The sequence below is a fragment of the Dermochelys coriacea genome, chromosome 7 (assembly GCF_009764565.3).
Source record: "Dermochelys coriacea isolate rDerCor1 chromosome 7, rDerCor1.pri.v4, whole genome shotgun sequence".
In the NCBI taxonomy this organism is placed as follows: Eukaryota; Metazoa; Chordata; order Testudines; family Dermochelyidae; genus Dermochelys; species Dermochelys coriacea.
The window spans coordinates 84945527-84966037 of NC_050074.1; the positions used below are offsets into that span (position 1 = coordinate 84945527).

At 44.7% G+C, this 20511-nt stretch overlaps 1 protein-coding gene across 5 annotated transcripts; it reads left to right on the top strand.

Annotated features, from left to right (window-relative positions):
* Window positions 1-219: 219 nt before the first annotated feature.
* Window positions 220-17631, top strand: TBATA (thymus, brain and testes associated). Of its 5 annotated transcripts, none has more exons than XM_038410726.2 (10): window positions 220-341; window positions 3121-3177; window positions 5830-6077; window positions 6750-6920; window positions 8750-8841; window positions 10217-10381; window positions 13119-13200; window positions 14551-14707; window positions 15272-15321; window positions 16454-17631. In XM_038410726.2, exons 2-10 carry the CDS (start codon window positions 3131-3133, stop codon window positions 16531-16533), a joined length of 1092 nt encoding a protein of 363 aa, XP_038266654.1. In that variant the 5' UTR covers window positions 220-341; window positions 3121-3130; the 3' UTR covers window positions 16534-17631. The 5 variants fall into 5 exon arrangements, with proteins under 5 accessions (XP_038266654.1, XP_043374569.1, XP_043374570.1 ...); XM_043518634.1 differs by having other exon boundaries at window positions 246-341; window positions 14503-14707; XM_043518635.1 differs by lacking the exons at window positions 220-341; window positions 3121-3177 and adding an exon at window positions 5302-5430 and having other exon boundaries at window positions 14503-14707.
* The last annotated feature ends 2880 nt before the right edge of the window (window positions 17632-20511 follow it).

A 20511-nucleotide genomic window follows, 5' to 3' on the forward strand; every position in this document is an offset into this window, starting at 1 on the left:
TCTACCACTTTGACATACCCAAGCTGATCTAACTTGCCTCTCACATTGAAAGCCTTGAGATGTAACTATGGAGTGCAACTGAGAATGAGATTAGTAAGGTAGAGAGCAAGGGGGGTTATTTGACAGCCCCATTTGGGGGTGGAGGAGGAGGGGAAATTGAACACTGGGAGAAGGGGGGGGGGTTTGGCTGCTATCACCAAAAGTGTAACCTAGCAACCTGAACACAATCAGGCACAAAGTAAACAGACTTTTTAACACAAGTGAGGTAACTTTGCATGTCTCCCTCCAGACCGTGGGAGCAAAGGGGACTCATTCCCTAAGCTATGGTAGCCGTGTAAACGGTGAGTAGGTCCTTTATATATATATATATTTAATAACAGGTACATTTCTGGCTTTTACTGCTTTCTTTGTTCAAATACCAGAGTCCCAACTTTCCCTTTGAAACAGCAGCCCTCTGAAATGTAGGAAGCTGGGGAGAAGGAGCTTCTAGCAAGTAGCCCTGATTTATGCAAATATGTACGAACAAGCTATGTCCCAGACCACCTGTGTGTGAAAAGAAAGGTACACTTGCACATAAAATGGCTGGGATGGACAGATAGGTAGCTTCCTAATTCCCAAAGTCTGAGATTTAGTGCTGCTGCTTTTATAGCCCTCATGTTTGAGTGTCCACTCCCCCACATTACCTTGGTTATTACTGTTTGTGTTTTTCTCATCTCATACCTGAGCCTATGAGGTACTCAGAACTCCCAACTCCCATTGGCTTCAGAAGGAGTTGAGAGTGCTCAGCATTTTGCAAGGTCAGGCTAGTTTTGTTTCTTGGATCTGACTATATACGTGATTAGCAGAGACTCTGCTGGCATTATTTTATGTATTTATTTATTTGCATTGCCATTGTACCTGGAGACCCCAACCAAGATCAGAACCCCATTGTGCTAGTCGCTGTACATAAATGTAGAATGAACCAGTCTCTGCTCTGAATAGCTTACAATCTATATAAATAGATAAGATAAACAAATGATGGGAGAATATAAGTACCATTATATTCATTTTACAGTGAAGGAATTGAAACATAGAGAGATTAAGTGTCTTGCCCCAGGTCACACATGAGATCTGTGGAACAGCTAGGATTTGAATCTAGCTCTGCTAAATTGCAGTCTACCAGCTTAATCACAAGACCATCCTCCCTGTACCTTCTGGGCATACTACTATTAGGAAGGTTTCATCTGAATTAAAAATACATTTTTAGGAAGTTTTCAAAGAGTTATAGAAATGAGGGGGTAAAAAGGTTTATTAGGTGTAGGGGACTGCAGAAGACTTTGTTACGGCCTAGCTAGGGAACTTTCGCTTTCTCGTGCTGATAGGTTATTGTAGGACATAGAAACCCAGCTAGAACCAGCCATCAGCCGGTTACAACTGCTTCGCGTGGCAGTTGTCAGGCGAAGTTAGTAGGGTAGGCAAAGTTGTAGGGTAGGCAAAGTTGTCTACCCTTTGCCAGGTAGCGGAAAACCCGTTTTGGAAAGTACCTAATTCTATATTCATGAGCTGGTTTTGTGTAGTGCTTATAATGCTGGTCGTTTGCCCCTCCGTCGGACTCTGTCCCAGGCAGAGCTCCGATGTGCTGGGTTCTCCGCCTCCATGACTGCAACGCTTGGAGTCCCCGTTGCGGGTGGGTCACTAACCTTCAGTAAAGCCAATAACTCACAGCTGTATGTAAGCCTCGTTTTTTCAGAGTACTCCTGTCAAGCCTGTGGTGCTTCGAACACCTTGGCCCAGAACATTAGGTCATCTAATTAAAGTACAACATATACCAATCCTGTACACCTCAGCTGGGAAACCAACTATACATATACATACCACAATTTTTATTCATATGGTAGATGCATCACAATAGTGAAACTGCCACAAGTCTGTTTCACAAGGGGAAGAACTAGCCCCAGTTACTGGGGGGATGATTATTTTCAGAGGATTTATTTAAATGAACTTTAAATAACTCACAGTGACTTGTTAAGGTGATGGCTGGATGGCTTGTTAAGGGATGGCTGGACTTCTTAAGGCACCCTGTTTACATGTGACTGCATTGTTGGGGTGCTGCTGAATATGAGGGGAGTATCATAATCTCCTCCTAGTCCTGGTCACTGAGATCCACACGACAGGTTTGCAAAATACTTTTTTAAATTTCCTTTGCTTGCTGCACCAGCTGCATCTTCAGCACCAGACATTCTTTAGAATTAGCGTCAGGGTGGCAAGGTGCGTGGTTTGGCCTACGTATGGCATGGACAAAATAGCTTTCAGGCAGATATTCAGGCACTGGCCTTTAAAAAGCTGTAATTTCTAAACTAAAGGAATGTTTAAGCAAATATAGATAAACTGTATGTCAATGATCTCCCCAGTGGGCTCCACTTTAGTTCCATTTGAAATGGTGAATTATGAAGCAGAGGGTAGAGGGAAATGATAGCACCTAAAGCTTCTTCCTGTGATTTGTTCTGCCCTTTGTTAACACGTGTGGAGTTTTTGAAACCTATGCCCAGGGGTACTGAGCAATGAATCCCACTAATCCCTGCTAAGCATCAACCCACACTCTGAGCCTGTTGTGTGATTTAGAGATTCATTATGCAGTCACAAGGTGACCAGTGTCATGTGGGTGTTTTTCACTGCCCATTGGTTCCTGAGGGAACCCATTAAAGCCCTGAGGGAGTACCTTTTGTTTCTATTTGTGAATGCTACTTCAGGAAGCACCTGCCAACACAACGTGGTATAATAATACTTCCCCCTTATAGAATGCTTTATAAACATTCACTGATCCTCACAACACCCCTATGAGGTAGGTATTGTTAGCTCCATTTTACAGGTGAGGAAACTGACACAAAGAGAGGTCAATGGTTTGAGTGTTGTGAGAGCTCAACACCTCTCAGACCATGGTATAAGTGAATTTAAGAGCTGAACGTACCTTAAATTATAGTAATTGTGAGAAGAAAGATTCTGTCTCCCCACACAATAGATGGAGAGTGTGTCCATAGGTGTGTATAGTACATGTACATAGAATCCATGTGTCTAAATTCCCAACTGGACTGTGCAGCTACGGATGCTAGAATAATCACCAACTTTTCTGTATTATCATAGAATCACTAAAATGGCAACAGAGATAAAGAACTTGGAACCTGTTCTTCAGCAGCTGGAGTAAGTACCCAAGTGCCATTCCCTACATTTGGAAGAAACACCTAAGCAGCAATGCCATGAGTGAGCAGGTGGGAAAGCAGCAGCTTGTACCTATACAAACAGTAACTGAGCTGATGGGACTGCTGACTAAAAATGGTCATATGGGGTGATGCTGGATGTCTCATTGCTTACAAAGAGGGAAGCCTGCAGGGCCCATCCCCATCAGGCAGAGAAAAGAAACATTCTGCTTGGAGTTTAGAGTATTAGCTTTCTAGCTTATAAAGCTGCACACACCAGGTGTCCTGTGCAGTGACATAAGCAGAGCTCAAGTTACATTGTGCGGTAACAACACTGAGTCACATACCATTAAAAAGTCTGGTTTTGGTTTTCATTTTGAAACCATGGGTGAATAACTACAGAGGCAGCATCCATTCCCAGAACTAAACCTGGGTGAATCGTTCATAACAAATAATTCACAATGAATTTCACCTTGTTTTCTGTTCCTACTTTGTTGCAAAAAGAGAACATTTTTCTGACCTATATTTACGGTATAAAATTATTCACTGAGTAATTTCTGCTGATAATCCCTGGTCTGTGGCTTGTTTATGAGCAGTTCAGTGCATTGAGAGTGAGATGTCCAGGGCTAGATTCTCTATATTTCAGCTGGCCCTTTAACACTGCCCTTGTCCAAAGGAGGCATAACAGGACTACTGGGGGATTCTCCTTTTGTCGGTGAATTCCAGGCTGGTATAGAGCCAAGTAGCCTGTTGTAGGCCACCTCTTCCATGCCCTGCTCCAAAGATAGGGGGCACATCAGGGAGAAGAGATATGTTGGGGTAATTCTCAGACAGCAGAATGGCCATCTAGAGGGCTATTATAGCTGGGGTAGGTTACAACAACCTGAGGTTTCAGAGTAGCAGCCGTGTTAGTCTGTATTCACAAAAAGAAAAGGAGTACTTGTGGCACCTTAGAGACTAACAAATTTATTAGAGCATAAGCTTTTGTGAGCTACAGCATGCATCCGATGAAGTGAGCTGTAGCTCACGAAAGCTTATGCTCTAATAAATTTGTTAGTCTCTAAGGTGCCGCAAGTACTCCTTTTCTTTTTCTGAACAACCTGAGGCTGTTCTTATACTTACAGGAGGGGATGAACTGTCCCCTGGCTGCCCGCAGCCTTAGTGGGCTACAAAGGTGTTTCTAAACCACTTTTTTCCCAATACCCCAAGTCTTGCCCATAGTACACAGAGTATGTTTCCGTTCCCTGATTGGATGAGCACAATACTTAGAATCAGGTTTCTGGTGCTAATACTCATGCTAATGAATTCAAATTCACTTTCTACAAGAGTTGCCTGAAAACATGCCATTTCTACAAACATGCTTGTCTATCAACTTGTATTCATGTAACGCAAACACAGAAGGGCTCTCAATGAATATTCAGGCAAAATTCAGCATTCACTCAGCTCTACTCAGCAGTTAACAGCCCCTGTTTGAAATACTGCCTGGGCCTGCAAATCACTTTCAAAGAAACCTTCCCTGCACATCATTCTCCTGCTGCAACAGAGAGCATTTTGAAAACTTTGCTCCTGCCAAAGTATAGAGCACTCTGACACACAGTGGGCTGCCATCGGGAAGTATGTGGGGAGTCCTAAAATGGTCTTTTTTTGTAGCACTTCAAAAGGATCAGCGCTGAGTTAAGATGATCATGAGGAAAAATCAGAACCCACATATTCCTGGGTCTCCTCTGGTTCTGATCTAGGAAACAGAACAGTAAGCCAGACACTCAAGCAAAATATGATTTTTTTTCTAGCTAAGAAACGCAGTGAAGCATGAGCATGATGTTACAAGGCTCCTGCTCCACATATTAGCACTGATGCTAATAATGCTGGGAGTCATCTGATGTAATGCCAGCTAACAATCCTCTGAATGGAGGAGTTTTTGTCAGGCTTGAGAATGTGATCTCAGTGCTGTGGTAAAGTTGAGCTCCTAACCTTGCCTGTCTCAGCAGATGACAGATTAGGAAGCCATGACTCTGAGTCACCCGTCAAAGCTACCAGCTGGGGCAGTTCTCAGTTGTTTTCATGGGGGTTTCCCTCAGAAGGCTCCTTTTTCTGCATGTCAGCAGAAACATGGGAGTCTGTGTGGGCTTGCTTCTCAACTTCCACATTCATGGGAGCTCTCACTGGCCTACAGGTAACAACAAAGTGTTCCCATAAATACAGAACAGACCTGTTCAACACAGGGAGCAAACTATCCTATCAGCTTCTCTTCACTCAGGTATTTCATTCAAGCTGTTTTTCCTCAGTAAATTTGTCTAGAGCATTAAGTGCATTTCAGGTGGGTACGAAATTCAGATCCAAGATTTCCCCTTCTGTAAATGAAACATTCTAACAAAGTCTGCTCCAGTGTCAATAAGGAAGAGGATTCCCTCAGTTTGCCGCAATCCCTTGGGATGTGGAGGAAAAGAAGAATAAGTGATAGTGGATCTCTCTGCCTGGTCAGAATAGACTTGGGGTGAAATCCCTGAGAGGAAGATAACCTGCACTGGAGTTCGATGCCTACTTGGAATGGATTCTCACTCTGCCTTTCATGAACCTGACTTGTACCTAAGATATAGACATTTTCATAAAATGTGATTGCATGCTGATATGTGGTTTTCTTCTCTTTTTCTCCAAGAACCAAGTGTATATCTGCTAAGGAGAAGATGGAGATGCTAAGGAGCCCAGTTGCTGGTCCATTCAAAGGACAAGACATCACGGCATTAGCAGGGAAACTCAAACACGTGGCCCTGAACACACCACTGCGGTTTAGTATGGAGGCCATGAGACCCCAGTCAAAGAACAACTCTCGCTTTGGCAACCTAAGCCATCATTCCTTCTTCTCACGGCACAACCCCCATCCTCTCCGAGTGACCCACATCCAAGGTATGGCCTTAGGATGGGGGGGCAGGAAACAGAAGTTGAAGGCATTAATGATGTGGCCTTTCTTTGCTGAGGAGCAGAGGCCGGACTGGATGGGAGGAAACAGAAAAATTAATGTAATGCTTCAGCACAGGCTTGATTGCAGAGCACAGTGGGTTATGAGGAAAGTAGCAGAACTCTTACTGCATAATGTTTCTAGAGTAAGTGTTGCCCCGGTGATTCTTCTGAGCAGCAGTGATGATCTGAGTGAGACTCCTTAGGTTGATTCCACGCATGTCTTTGCTCCATCCCAGGACCTAGTTCAGACAATCAACTACTGCATCATCTGGATAAGATAATTTCAGCTGTGTATTTCCAATGTAGGAATTTATCCCATGCTTGGCTCCCTGTTTAAAGATGATAGAGGCAGTAGTAATTCATCTAAACTGTGTATTCCCTAACTAAATATAGATCTATAAACAGAGGTGCTTCAGGAATCCATTCAGTATTATTGGGGCAGGGGAGGAAAATTGATCTATATATGCCACCGCAGAATTCATGCACCTACAGATTTATTATACAGGCAGAAAGTAACTGTAAATGCTGTATGTTATGCAAGGTGAAAGACTATTTTCTTGTGTGCTTCTTCCATTGAGTTACTCACTGATATTTACCTCTTTTCATTTTCTTTTGTAGGCTTAAATGGCGCCCGCATCTGTATGGTTAATGATGCGTGGTCTGTGCTGACTCCTTTGTCACCTCATCCAATGATAAAAGGCCAGCTTTCTACTACCATATTGGGGGTGTCAGGGGCCCAGATGCCGATTGGAGATCCACATAGTAATCTTGTCCCCAGGTTAACTGTAGGTTAGTGTGCTGCTCACACACCCGAGTGCGGTAGACTGCTTGATCAGGATGCCCTATTGGGTGGCCTTTTGTCCAATTAAGTGGAATTCCTTAATTAACAAAATTAATCATGCTGTACCTGAAATGGTTCTCAAATGACTTCCCTTGTTTTGGCTTGCTACAGGACTGGAGGTAGCTCAGGTCTTACATTGACAAAAGACTCAACCTGATTATTTTTCCTGCCTCTTTGGCCTGAAGTGGTTATGAACCAGAGAAACATAATTCCAGGTTTCAGAGACATCATGTATTGGCACACAGCATTGGTGGAAAAGCAGCTTTGCCCTGGCAGACATCTTCCTGTGGCATACAAAAGTACCGTCAGCTTCTCATTTTTACAAGGGCCAGATAGCCCTGTTTGAGAACCACTTAATCACTTGCACATATCCCAAGCAAGTGGAATGACCATGGCAATTAAGTGATGGACCATGCCATTAAATATCATCATCAGGTTTAATTTGGTTCCTTGCAAACAACCTAATTAACAGTATCTCAAATAAGTGGAGTGAGTGTAATTATTTCCTAATCCTAAAGTCTCTTAGGTTAGAGCAGTGGTTCTCAACCAGGGGTACGCATACCACTGAGGGTACTCAGAGGTTTTCCTCATCTAGATATTTGCCTACTTTTACAACAGGTGACATAAAAAGCACTAGCGAAGTCAGTACAAACTAAAATTTCAAACAGACAATGACTTGTTTATACTGCTCTATATTCTACACACTGAAATATAAGTACAATATTTATAGTCCAATTGATTTATTGTATAATTATATGGTAAAAATAAGAAAGTAAGCAATTTTTCTGTAAAGGTGTGACACTTTTGTATTTTTATGTCTGATTTTCTAGGTAAGTAGTTTTTAAGGGAGGTGAAATTTGGGGTATACAAGACAAATCAGACTCCTGAAAGGGATACAGTAATCTGGAAAGGTTGAGAGCCACTGGGTTAGAGGTGTCTGCTTGTCCTTTCCCATCTTTCAGAGATATCACTGTGAGCACAGTGCCCCTTTGTTCTGCACTCCTCAGTCTCCTGAGACTCTCCAGCAGCTTTATTTTTTGGCAATATGAAGCCATGGGTTTTCCCTTCACCTCGAGGGCATCAGACCTCAGACATGCACAATGCTTTGGTGTTGCACCAACCACCTGGTACAACAGAATCCAAGGAGGAGGCAGTGTGTCTGATTCTGAACTGCCCATCTTGAGCAATAGGCTGTGGAGCACAGGGTTCTCACCATGATTTTAGTGCTCTTGTTTTTAGCCTTCTGTACCCCTGCAGCCCTGACTCTCCCTGCAGAGCCCATAGCCCACAAAGGAGGCTTTAACAGTGGAAAAGAGCAGAGATTTGAGAGATTTCCCCCTCTTCATCTTCTCATCCATCTCTGCAACACCCTCCCTGCTGTATGAGCCTCTATCTCCTTCCCATATTATACCACAATGTTTGCACGTGGATGTTTGTATTACCTCTAGGGCTACTCATGGTGTGAAAGATGGGAACCTTCCTTTCCACTCACTCTCATACAAAAGAGTATCACTGCTTAAGATACAGTATATTCCATAATACCTTGTAATGTATCCAGTGGTTGTAGCTACCATTTATTTGCATCTCATTCCCATCCAAGCTCTGCAGGGGAACTGTTGGCCTCATGATGAGACCCATGCAAATAGAAAGTCATGGATGCCTAGGGGGAAGAATTCAAGGTGTGGTCTATGTTCAGACTTATGCAGGGTTTATAAGTGCTGTAGGAACTAAGTGATGCTACTATACTGAGCTTTCTCACATCTCCTATCTCTCACAGGTGCCTTGTCCGATGCATGGAGAGAAGAACTGAGGGAACTCGCTGCCAGAGTTAGTGCTTCCTCCTCCACTGAAATGGAGCAAAAGGAAATGGTGAGTTTTTCATACTGCAAGCATGACATTTATGGTTGCTTTACTCTTGAGTGTCATCTAACCAACACCTGGAATGAAATAAAGAAATGGAAGGGAGGGAGCAGAAAAACCTGAAGAGAGTTTTTTATGAGGCTGCTGTATCACTACTGTAGATCATGTGGCCCATGTCTGTTGGTGACAGCATCAAGACTTGAAGGGTCATGTGGAAATCTATTTGGTAAAGATCGTTTTAAATTACCTTCTTATTCCTAATCTAAACAAGGCAAAATGTGCAATGGAATGTGATCCATAGCCAGATCTGGAGATCCCCAAATTTTGGAGGTTGACCAAAATCTGAGCCCTGATCCAAATTTTGCAGATGATTTCTTTGCTTTTATAATGTATTGGATCATAACTTCTGGATCTCTACTATCCCATTCTCTGGGGTGTTTAATATCTGGAGCCAAAATTTGTAGTTTGAGCCTTTAACAACTACACAGAGGGGACCATGCCAAAAGGAGAAGTGGGTCAACACTAGTTTTTCACCTCTTGACACATAGGCTCAAATCTACTTTAGGGTACAGATGAAATTGGTTTCAAACTCTTGTAGAGGAACATCACAAAACAATCGCACAATGGCACAATTGTTAATCTCCAGTGGAGGGAGAATTAGGACCTACAGGATGTTGCAGGTCAAAATTAAGGAGTAAAACTGTGTGAGAGATCATGGCTGGACACAGCAGAGGTGTTTTAGGTCAGGATCGAAGGATACTGGCAGTGCTGTGGGGAGCCAGAGGTAAAATACCAATACATATTACAGATCAGGATTGAGGTGCATATGTAGCACTGCGTACAGGAAGTTTACACAACCCCTACATGCACTGTATCAGCTCCAGTGAGTGCTATCACTCACTTTCAAGAGCAACAAATTCAGCATCCTGGATTAGCATTCTTTAATACTGGGACCTGATAATCTCAGTGTTAATTTATAAATGAATATAGCTGTATAAGGATACCTGTGGGTTCAGATGCAGTGTTTGGGTTTTGACCATTCAGTTGTCTGTCTCCTCTGACAGACAGTAGTAGGTGGTGCACAAGTTTCAATTTTAAATAAAACACTGTTTGCAAAATCAGTGCACAGTTCACAGCTGGAGAGAAACACACCTCCCAGGTGAGCTTTTAGTACTGCACAGTTGTTTCATTTTAACAGCAGCTGGTGCATTCATATTTTTTGCAACAGCCAAGCACCTCTTTGTTCATGTGTTGATGAAGATTTCCCCTTTCATCACAGCCTTTTTACACTCAGTTTTGTTCTAATCATTTTATCTCCTGTGCAACCCCTGTCCCACTCTCAGCCCTCTAATCAGAAAGCATGTGTGCATTTGCATTTTAACAGGTAGAAGAGCCCCAGAGAGCAACACAGTACTCAGCAGAAACTGGGCGCCTCATCCCACCTTCTTCTCGGGCAACAACCCGCCATACACCCCACCAGTTGTGCCGGAATAATGCAAAGAACAAAGGCAAAGATGCTGCCCTGTCTTTCCAAGGCCAGGAGCTGGTAGTAAGTAGAACATAATGAAAGAGTAGCTACACCTGGTACTTCCTGCTGCTCACATCCTCTGTGTGACTGTTTTTCCTTTAGGACTGTCACAGGGTAGGTACACTCCATCCCGTGTGCTGAGTCAGGTATGGAAAAAAAAATGTATAGCACCCTGTTAGGTCCTGTGTTTGTGACTCTGACCATAAAACATGGTACTACGGCCTAGTGGCTAGAGTCAATAAAGCATCTCTTCCGCTCAGGGCAGCATGGCCTAATGTCCAGAGTCAATAAAGTAACCCACATCGGTGGGATTGTGTGGCCGATTGGCCTGTTGGGGGAATGGGGCACCACTTAGGGGTGTGTGGCATCCAGGGCAGGGGGACTCGGGCCCTCTTTGCTCCTCCATGTCCCAGCCCGGGGCCCTGGTGGTGGTGGACGGGGTGCTCACCACCAAGCCAATAGGGATCCTCCCAAAACACTCTGACTGGTTCCCCAGTTCATTCACTGCAGAAAAGTCTAAGTTCCCTGGGCTGCTTCCTACCCTTTTCTCCCTCGGCGAGGCTCCATTGTCCCCACGGGTCTCTGGGGTCCTCAAGTGGCCTAGTTTCTGCCAGTGCAATCCCTTCTCCGGGCTCATCAAGCAGACTGAAGCCTTTCTGGAGCTCTGTGTGCTGTGGCTCTGTAACTGGGGCCTATAGCAGCTCCCTGCAGAGAGCCTGCAGCCTACATCCTCCCCCTTCAACAGCCTGTCCAAACTGAGTTGGGCTGCTTCCTTTTATACTCTGCCTCCAGGCTGAGCATACACAGCAGAGTCATAGGGCAGGGCTTCCTCAGCCTGCAAAGCACAGTTAATCCTTTCAGAGCTGGTGCGAATAGGTACACCTCGTCACAAGGACATTCTATAGATGCGCATGGTGTTTTACAGAAAATCCATCACTTCCCTTAAATAGTTTCAGAGTAGCAGCCGTGTTAGTCTGTATTCGCAAAAAGAAAAGGAGTACCGGTGGCACCTTAGAGACTAACAAATTTATTAGAGCATAAGCTTTCGTGAGCTACAGCTCACTTCATAGAAAAGGAGTACTTGTGGCACCTTAGAGACTAACAAATTTATTAGAGCATAAGCTTTCGTGAGCTACAGCTCACTTCATCGGATGCATTGGATGTAGCTCACGAAAGCTTATGCTCTAATAAATTTGTTAGTCTCTAAGGTGCCACAAGTACTCCTTTTCTTTTTGGATAATCACCATCACTGTTAAAACTGTGTGCCTTATTTCTAACTTGAATTGGTCTGGCTTCAATTTCTAGCCCTTGGTTCTTGTTTTGCCTTTTTCTGTTATATTAAAATGCCACTTGGTACCTGATATTTTCTCCCCATGAAGGTATTTGTACATTGTAATCAAGTCATCTCTCAATAGTCTTTTAGATAAACTAAACAGATTGAGCTCTTAAAGACATTTTATCTAACTTTCAAATAATTTTGTGGCTCTTTTCTGCACCCCCTTGAATTTTTCCACATCTTTTTAAAAATGTGGACACCAGAACTGGATGCAGTATTCTAATATCAGTCTCACCAATGTCATATGCAGAGGTAAAAATCACTTCCCTAATCCTACTCCCTATTCCCCTGTTTATACATCCAAAGACAGTATTAGCCATTCTTTTGTTCTTAGATGTATGACTTTGCCTTTGGCTGTATGCAAACACATTTTAGTTGAATGGGTTCATCTTACCTAGTGATCCAGATTGCCCTGCATGACTGCCTTGTCGTCATCATTATTAACCACTCCACCAATCTTTGTCATCTGCAAATTATCAGCAATAATTTGATATTTACTTCGAGATCATTAATAAAAATGTTGACTGATGATAGGTTGTAGTGGGCAGGGAATAGAGGACTGATGTGTATAAACAATGGAAATGGAATGAATACTGCCCTTGTAGGAGTCATTTCTTCCCTCCCTCAAGGAGACAAGTTTATTTACTAGAAGTCGGTTTGTTTCCCACATTTTGGATTCGATATTGTTTTGTTTTTAAATGGTCAAGTGACAGTAGACAGTGCCAGGTTAATTGCAGAAAGGCAGCTGAAAGGGGTACCAAGGAGAGAGATTCATGAGAATCTGCAGCAGTGCCCAAGAAACATTTTGAAATTCATCTCCTCTGCAGGCTGGGAGAAGAATGTGAAGTTCCAGTTTAGCATGTATAGCAAGTGTGACTAGGCCTGCCCCTGATTTGCTTGCTCTAGGCACAATAGATAGAGGGAAACAAGAGATGGTAAAAAACAACACAGAACATGGAGACATGAGTTCACTCCTAAGTGATAAGGTACTCTTCTGAGGTGAGTTTGCATGCCTGTATACAAGGATGACGGTCAGAAAGGAGTGAGCATGCAGTGCAACAGAAGACCCAATGTCCTAACAAGTTTAGTCCAATTTAAACACCGACTCAGTGATCAGGGCGTTATCCTAGTCTTTGTTGGTGGGGAGAGATATCTACCCTTGCACACCGTAGGCTTTGATAGATCATCCTCTACTTCTTTTATTATTTTATTATTCTTTTCAAATGTGTAGGTTAGACCCTGGGCAAGGACAGTAACTCATAAAACTGAAAAACAAAGTCCACACCTGTACGGTGCCTAAATAAGCAAGGTGCCTGTGTATGCATATCATAATGACCTCCTGTTTGTCTGTGTTCCAGGTACAATCAGTGTCACTCTGACCTGATCATGCTGTCACTTTCTATTTTGCTCTTCTGCCAACAGATTTTGGAGCTGCTGTGTCAGATCCTGCAGACAGACTCCTTGTCGGCTATTCAGCAATGGCTGCTCACAGCTGGTCAGAGGGGTGAGGAGAACCTGAAATCTCAGCTTGGTGCCTGAGCCAAAGGAATAGACAGCCACTTCTATTCTCAGAGTTTGGCACCCTAATTATCTCTACTTCAGCAACCACAAGTTTATTCTCAATACACACTTTACAGCCTTTCAGGTCAACCTGAGTTTGTGGAGTATACATTTTTCTGTGAGGGGAAAATTTGCTTCTGGAGGAAAGATTTCTTTGTATGGAATCTGTTAGGGTTTTCTAATGACCAGGTTTGCAGTAACTGGTGAAGAACTAAGGATATGAATTTTGCTTGGTGTTCAGGGACTCAGATGCTGTGGTGATGGGATTGGAATAGAATCTGGACAGATGGATGGCGTGCATGGCTTTCTAAAAATTGTCTTTTTTAGTCTCAGTTTTTTTCTTCATTCTATCTTTCCTGCCAGTGATTGTCTTTTGGGTTTCACTGACCGTTATTGAATACGGCCCAGCATTAGAGTAAAGGACTGTCTCTATGTAAAAGTTATAGGCCAAAATTTTCAAAATAAGGCTCCTAAATCAATTACCTGATTTCCACAGGTGCTGAGCTCCTGTTGACCTCAATGGGGGCTTCAGGTGCTCAGTACCTATGAAAGTCAGATCACTTATTAATCTGCTTAAATATGACTTTAGAGGCCTAACTTTAGGCTTTTATGTTTTAATATTTTGCTTCTGAGTTACAGGCTGCAGCTGAAGATAATGCTGCTGCTGCTGAATTCAGGCTTCACTATTGAGTTCCAATATAAAAATGCAGCTGTAGGAAGATAAATATTGTTGGCCAGATTACATTAATTGTATTCATTTTAAGAGTATTTGCGCTGGGTGTGTACCAGTTGATTAAGGGAAATCCCTATTTCCACAAAAAGGGAATAGTGGGAGTAGGGTGACCAAGTGTGAAAAATCGGGACGGGGGTGAGAGGTAATAGGCGCCTATATAAGAAAAAGCCCTGAATATTGGGACTGTCCCTATAAAATTGGGACATCTGGTCATCTTAAGTGGGAGCCAGAGTAGCTCTTCTATCTTAGGTAGCACAGTAGCTTGTGACTCCATGGACCTGTATTACAGCAAGAGACCTTTTCACATGCCACTCTCCCAAGAACAGGGTATCACTGGAGTCCTGCTGTACTTCTGATTGATCAACTTCTCTCTGCTCTGCTTGAACGCATGCTGCATATAGGGGGTGAAGAAAGTGACAGACTACAGGGAATAGGGAAATCATTTTATGACATTCAGATGTTTCCAGATTGGAACTTTTCTCTCTCTCTCGCTCTCTCTCTGTTTTGTAACAGGTGAGATATTGTTTCTTCTGCTGCCTACTTGTCTTCCTCTCATTACAGAAAAGGATCTTGTTATGAGGATGTTGCAGACTGCAACAGCCAATCTACAACTGGAGCCCCAGCCCTTGAGCACAAGCATGGAGCAGAGGCTTCAGTCCCAGACTGCAGTGGGCCTGTCCTCCAGAGGGCAACACTTGGGAAGCAATCATCCAATCAGGTTCTGTCATAAAAACTATTCAATTGGATGTTCACAGTGTGACAGAGAACTGAAACATTTCAATTACTGAGGGCTGGAGACATGTTAGATACATTAGTTCGCATGAACAGCAGCAAGAGGCGAGAGAGAGACCGTTACACAGAAAGAGATTAATCAAGCAAGCAATAAAACTGATTTTGTCCACCTACTAACTACCCCTCCCCCCACCTCACCCCCATTTCAACTGGTTTAACTGAGGACCTGATCCAAAGCCCATTTAAGTCAATGGCATGGCTTGCAGTCATTGCTCAATGGGGGCCCATTATTTCAGTAGCACATGGGTCAGAGATTAAGGTGAACTGGTAAAATTGTGCAGGGGCTTGGATTTCAGTCCCTGTACGTGGACTTCCAGTCAATAGCATGAGCAGAGTAACTAGAAAATAAAAATACACATGAACACAGGAAGTGAATGGCAAAGTGACAGACTAACGCAACCCTTCATTTTCATGACTACTAAGTTTATTCAAAATTTAGAATTTTAGATTTAGAAAAATACTTAGTTTTCTCTGCATTTCTTTATAACAGATTGTCTCAGAGCCAGAAGCAAGAACCCATTCCAGAGGAAGACAAGCCAGGTAAAACTATTATATTAAATAAATACTTTGTATTTATTACATAATCTCTTTGAATCCAAGGGTCTTAAGACATTTTATAAACTTTAATTAACTAAGGAGCAACAGACCTTTGAGGTAGGGAAGTATTTTACCCATTTTATGGATGATGCCTTAGAGAAGTTAAGTGATTTGCCAAGAATCACACAGTGAGCAAATGGCAGAGCTAAGAATAGAAACCAAGAGGCCCTGGCTCCCAGTCCGATGCTCTAACCACTTGATCAGACTTTCTGAACATTCACACTTTACTATAATAGCAAGAATATACTATAGACAGACAAATAAATGACAAATTCCTTGCAGGCTATATTTTGGTAACACAGAGTAGGAATTCAGGTAGCCTTTTGTGGTTACCTCTGAGTGAACAGTAATGCATTCCCTGTGAAAGTTTTCAGTCTGGCAGGGATTTGGGCATGAGATCAGGATAGAATTTCATCCTTAGTTTTGCTGTGAAAATTCTGCTAAGTAAATAAAAGAAGATTTTACCCAATGATACATCGGTGCCAGGAGAAATAAGTAAACTAGATTTTTAAAGAGTAAAATATGTTGCAACTTGCCATTATCCTGAGCTCCAGTTTTCAAAAAACAAAATACTGTATTCAAATCCAAATAAGCAAACCTGGCACTTCCTCCAAAGTTCAGTTGTTTCAAATCTTGGGGTTTATCAAAATGAATTCTGCTATGAGAAATTTTTGTCTGTCTTTTCTAGCTAAATAAAGTATATTGTTATAACCAGCAAAAACAGTGGGAAACATTTTCAAAAACTCTTGAGACTTCCGAGCCTACCTCCCATTTTCAAAAGTGACCAGATTTTTAAAGATATTTAGATGCTTTAAAATGCAAATAAGCACCCAGTTGCAATTTTAAAAGTGGCTAAGTACCTAACTCCCATTGATTTCAATGGGAGATAGGCATCTAGTAGGGTTTTCAAAAGCCCCTAGATACCTATCTACTTTTGTAGGTGCCTAAATACCTTAAAAAGCTGGCCTTTGGGCACTGAAAATGTTACCCATATGGGCGAGGCGTTAACTACTCTGTAAAATTATAACTGGTGTTGACCCACATTGACCCATCCCAAATTATTTTTCATTTTCAGTGCATATGGGTACCACAGAAGTTCTCCAGTTCCATTTATCCCAGGATGTAAAGCAGAACCATCCAGATCCACCCAATTAAAGTGGAATCTTCTCTCATTCCTGATGGAAGAACCTCAAGAAGTGCTAGCACATTTCCTGCTATAGCTGCAATGTTTTACTCTCATTACTCACCTCGTGAAAAAGTGTTCTGTAGAGTATATGAAAAGGCATGCAATATCCTGTATCAATTAATTTCTCTCTTCACTTTGACATTGTATGTTGAGTCATGGCAAATTTTAAACAGAATTTGTTTAATGACTGTGCCATAGACATTAAGTCATACTGTAAAATGGGTCTCTGTGAAATTCCAAATGTCCCCATAGCTGTAGATGCTTAAAGTACTGCTTCTGCTATGATCCAGCTGGGTATTCAGTTCAATATGCAGAATCACAAAGAGAATGTGGCTGTGTTTTTTCAGTGATCTCAGATGCAGGAGGTGCATGGTCCATGGGGTGGGTTGACTCACTGCTTGAAAGATTGGCTGTTAAACATTTCAGTCCTTCCTCTCAAATCCTATGGGTAGCATTGAGCAATTGCTCACCATTCCAAAGGACTCAAATCAGTCCTGTCAGTGCTTCTTTAAAGCCACTGGAGGAGACAGAGCCATTCTGGGTAGTAGAGTCATCAATATGTTAGTGATTCTCAGTTCTTTGGCTCCTTTTCACTGAACACAGCTGCTGCCTCATTACTTTCCCACTATGTGCCAGGAGGTAGCAATCTGGATAAAGAAGAACTGATTGGAATTCAATCCAAATAAGAGAGAAGTGATGTTTGTTCACAGAGGCCTTTAGAGGATTAGGTGGAGACACCACCTATGGAGGGTGTAGTCTGCTTTCTGGCAAAATAGCTCACAGCTGCTTGATCTTACTGGATCCACTACTGCTGCTCTTGGCTTCTCAGGTAGCAATGGTGGCCTGCAATTCCTTTTGTCATATATGGCTGTATGATTTTTCTTCTAATGTGGACCTTAGAACAATCTTCCATGTCTTTGTCTCCGCCAGGGTAGGTTACTGAAATGTGCAGATTTCTTTGATAATGACATCATTGCATATCAATTACTTGTATAAAGAATGTATGACTCCTAGTATTTGCCTGTGGTCCCTTTAGGAATAAACTATCTCCTTGTGTATCCTGCTGATCACCGTGACTCCTGCCACCCTGTGATCAGTTTACAGCATGTGGAAGAAGCAGAGCAGAGCATAGCACAGCAGACTGTAACAGTGCTAGGGCCACAAGGGCAGGATTAACCTTTTGTGGGGCCAGCACAAAACATATTTTTGGGCCCTAGGGTGACCAGACAGCAAATGTGAAAAATCGGGACAGGGATTGGGGGTAATAGGAGCCTATATAAGAAAAAGAATGCAAAAATCAGGACTGTCCCTATAAAAATTGGGGCATCTGGTCACCCTAGTGGGCCCCCATGCTCCACAAAGGAGCATGGCATTGGGAGGTCGGTCCCCAGAGCAAGGGGCCAGCCAGGGGCAATGGAGCATAGCATGGTGGGGCCGGCCCCGCTCCACCCAGCCCAGTGCAAGGGCACTGTATACAAACCGGCAATTGCCAGAGGCACACTGGCCCACCCAGTCCTCTGCTGCCAGTGTGCCCCTTCCCCTCGGGGGTGGGCCCATGCCATGCCACATAGCCCCTGCCTCCCTATGTCCAGCATCCCCAAGAATTTCTATGTCCAGCAGCCCCCCACACAGACCCTCCACCACAAATGCACAGCAGCCTGCACACCACCACCCCTGCCCAGCACCCCCACACACAGCCACACCACTACTGCCCAATGCACTTCCCCACAGCCCGCCACCACAACTACATAGCACCCCACTCAGAACCCCCACCGCCCAGCATCCCAACACACAGACCTCCCCCACCGTCCCCCAAGACAACCCCCACTGGCCAGCAGCCGCACACACACCTCCAGAGACCCACTCCCTCACACTCTGCCCCCTGGCCACACTCACCGGCCTTGCTGGAAGGTGACAACATCTGCCAGGCTGAGCTGGCAGCGCGGCTGGGGCCAGTCCAGTGCCAGGGCGGGGAATCACTCCGGCGTCTCGGGAGTGGTGCGATTAGCCAGACTAGGGTCTGCCCCCACCCTGGCCGGACTTCCTCAGGACCCACTTGCCTGGAGATAAGATATGTCCCCGTTTGGCCGGGGCAGTTCCCTTTTTAATCTCTGACCCAGCCATCCTGACTTTTTTGACAAAAACGGGCAGTTATCCCGACCAGTTGGCAAGAGCAAATAAACAAATGCCCAGTTTACCAAAAAAGTCTGGTGCGCCCCCCCCCCCGCCCCAGCGGGGCATGGAGGAACAGGTGTGGGGAGAGGGGGAGGGGGAGGGGTGGCGACGCGAGGTGTCAGGCAGCAGGGCATAGGGGGTCAACCCCAGCCCCAGCCAGAATGGAGCTTGGGGGGGGGTTAGGGGCCAGTCCCAGCCCCTGGCAGCGGTGTGGGGAGCTGTGGGCGAGGGATCAGCCCCAGTGGCAGATTTAGAGTTCCTGGGCCCTGTGCTCAGCTTCATTTTTGGGGCCCCTCCTTGGGACCCAGCCAAGAAAAAGAATATTCTCTCTTATCTCCCCCCAACCCCCATTTTTCATTCTTTTTTTCTTCATCCTCCTCCTATAAGTAATAGCAAGTAAATGAAAATAAAGTAAGGTACCTTGATTGTTTTTGTGATCTAACTTATTTTTCCACAGATCACTTGAAAATCGCTGTGGATCTCGGCGGACCATTAAATGATCTTTCCAAATATTGTTTGTACCATTAGCTAACTATTGTAAAGCACTTTGTATAAGAGCGCTTTATAAAAAAAATGTAAAAAAAATTGGGGTGCAGGGTCGGGCCAGACTTAGGGTGCAGGAGGGGGCTCAGGGCTGGAGATGCAGGGTCTGGGAGGAAGTTAAGGTGCAGGATCAGGCTGGGGTTTGGGGTGTAGGGTCTGGCCAGGAGTTAGGGTGAGGGAGAGGGCTCAAAGTTGGGGCAGGAAGTTGGGGTGTGGAGCACTTACCTGGGGCAGCTTCCATTTAGTGTGAAGGGTGCAGGTACGGATGTGGGGGTTGCAGGAGTCAGGGAGGGCAGGAGGCTGGGGGTGTGTGAGAGGGCTACAGGAGTCAGGGCTGTGTGTGTGAGAGGGGTGCGGGAGTCAGGGCTCTGTGTATGTGAGGGGTGCAGGAATCAGGGCTGCGGGTGCAGGGTTTGGGAGGGAGTTAGGATGCAGGAGGGGGCTCAGGGTTGGGGCAGGAGGTTGGGGTGTGGAGCGCTTACCTGGGGCAGCTCCTGTTTGGTGCGAGGGTGGGGGTGGGGATATGGTGGGGTGCAGGAATCAGGGCAGGGAATTGGAGGTGTGGAGGTGCTCCCAGCCCCCTGCCCTGAGTGGCTCATGGCAGGAGGCTGGAGGGAATATCTGTAGGGGAGAGCGGGGGCCCCGCCTTTGCTCAGCCCTGCCCTTATTCCACCCCACCTCCCCAAGGCCCTGCCCCCGCCTCTTCTCCGCCTCCTCCCCTGAGCATGCTGAGGCCCCATTCCCCCCCTTACCCCCACCCCCATACCAGCAAACAGCTGTTCGGTGGTGAGGAAGCGCTGGGATGGGGGAGGGATGGGAACACAGCACGCTTGGGGGAAGATGCGGGGGGATCTTGGGTGCCGCTGGGTGCGGGTGGAGCCTGCCCTGCAGCAGGAGCCCCAGGAGCTGGCAGGACCAAGCTTCTGCCCCTACAGGAGAGAACAGTGGGCAGGGGGCGGAAAAGAGCTGGTGGTGCCTTATTGCAGCCCAAGCAGAGCGGTCCAGGCCAGAGCCCCTTTGGAGCCTGGGCCAGGTGCCATGGTAAACTCGGTATTGAGGGCCACTGCAGTCAGAGCAGAAACTGGAGATGTTGAGAGGCTTAACTGGGGTTTCTGATGTGCTTAGGTGAAAGTTCCCATAACACTGTAATGTTGTATTACCATTTCATGTTGCACTCGAGATTTCAAGTATCAGAGGCGTAGCTGTGTTAGTTTGTATCCACAAAAACA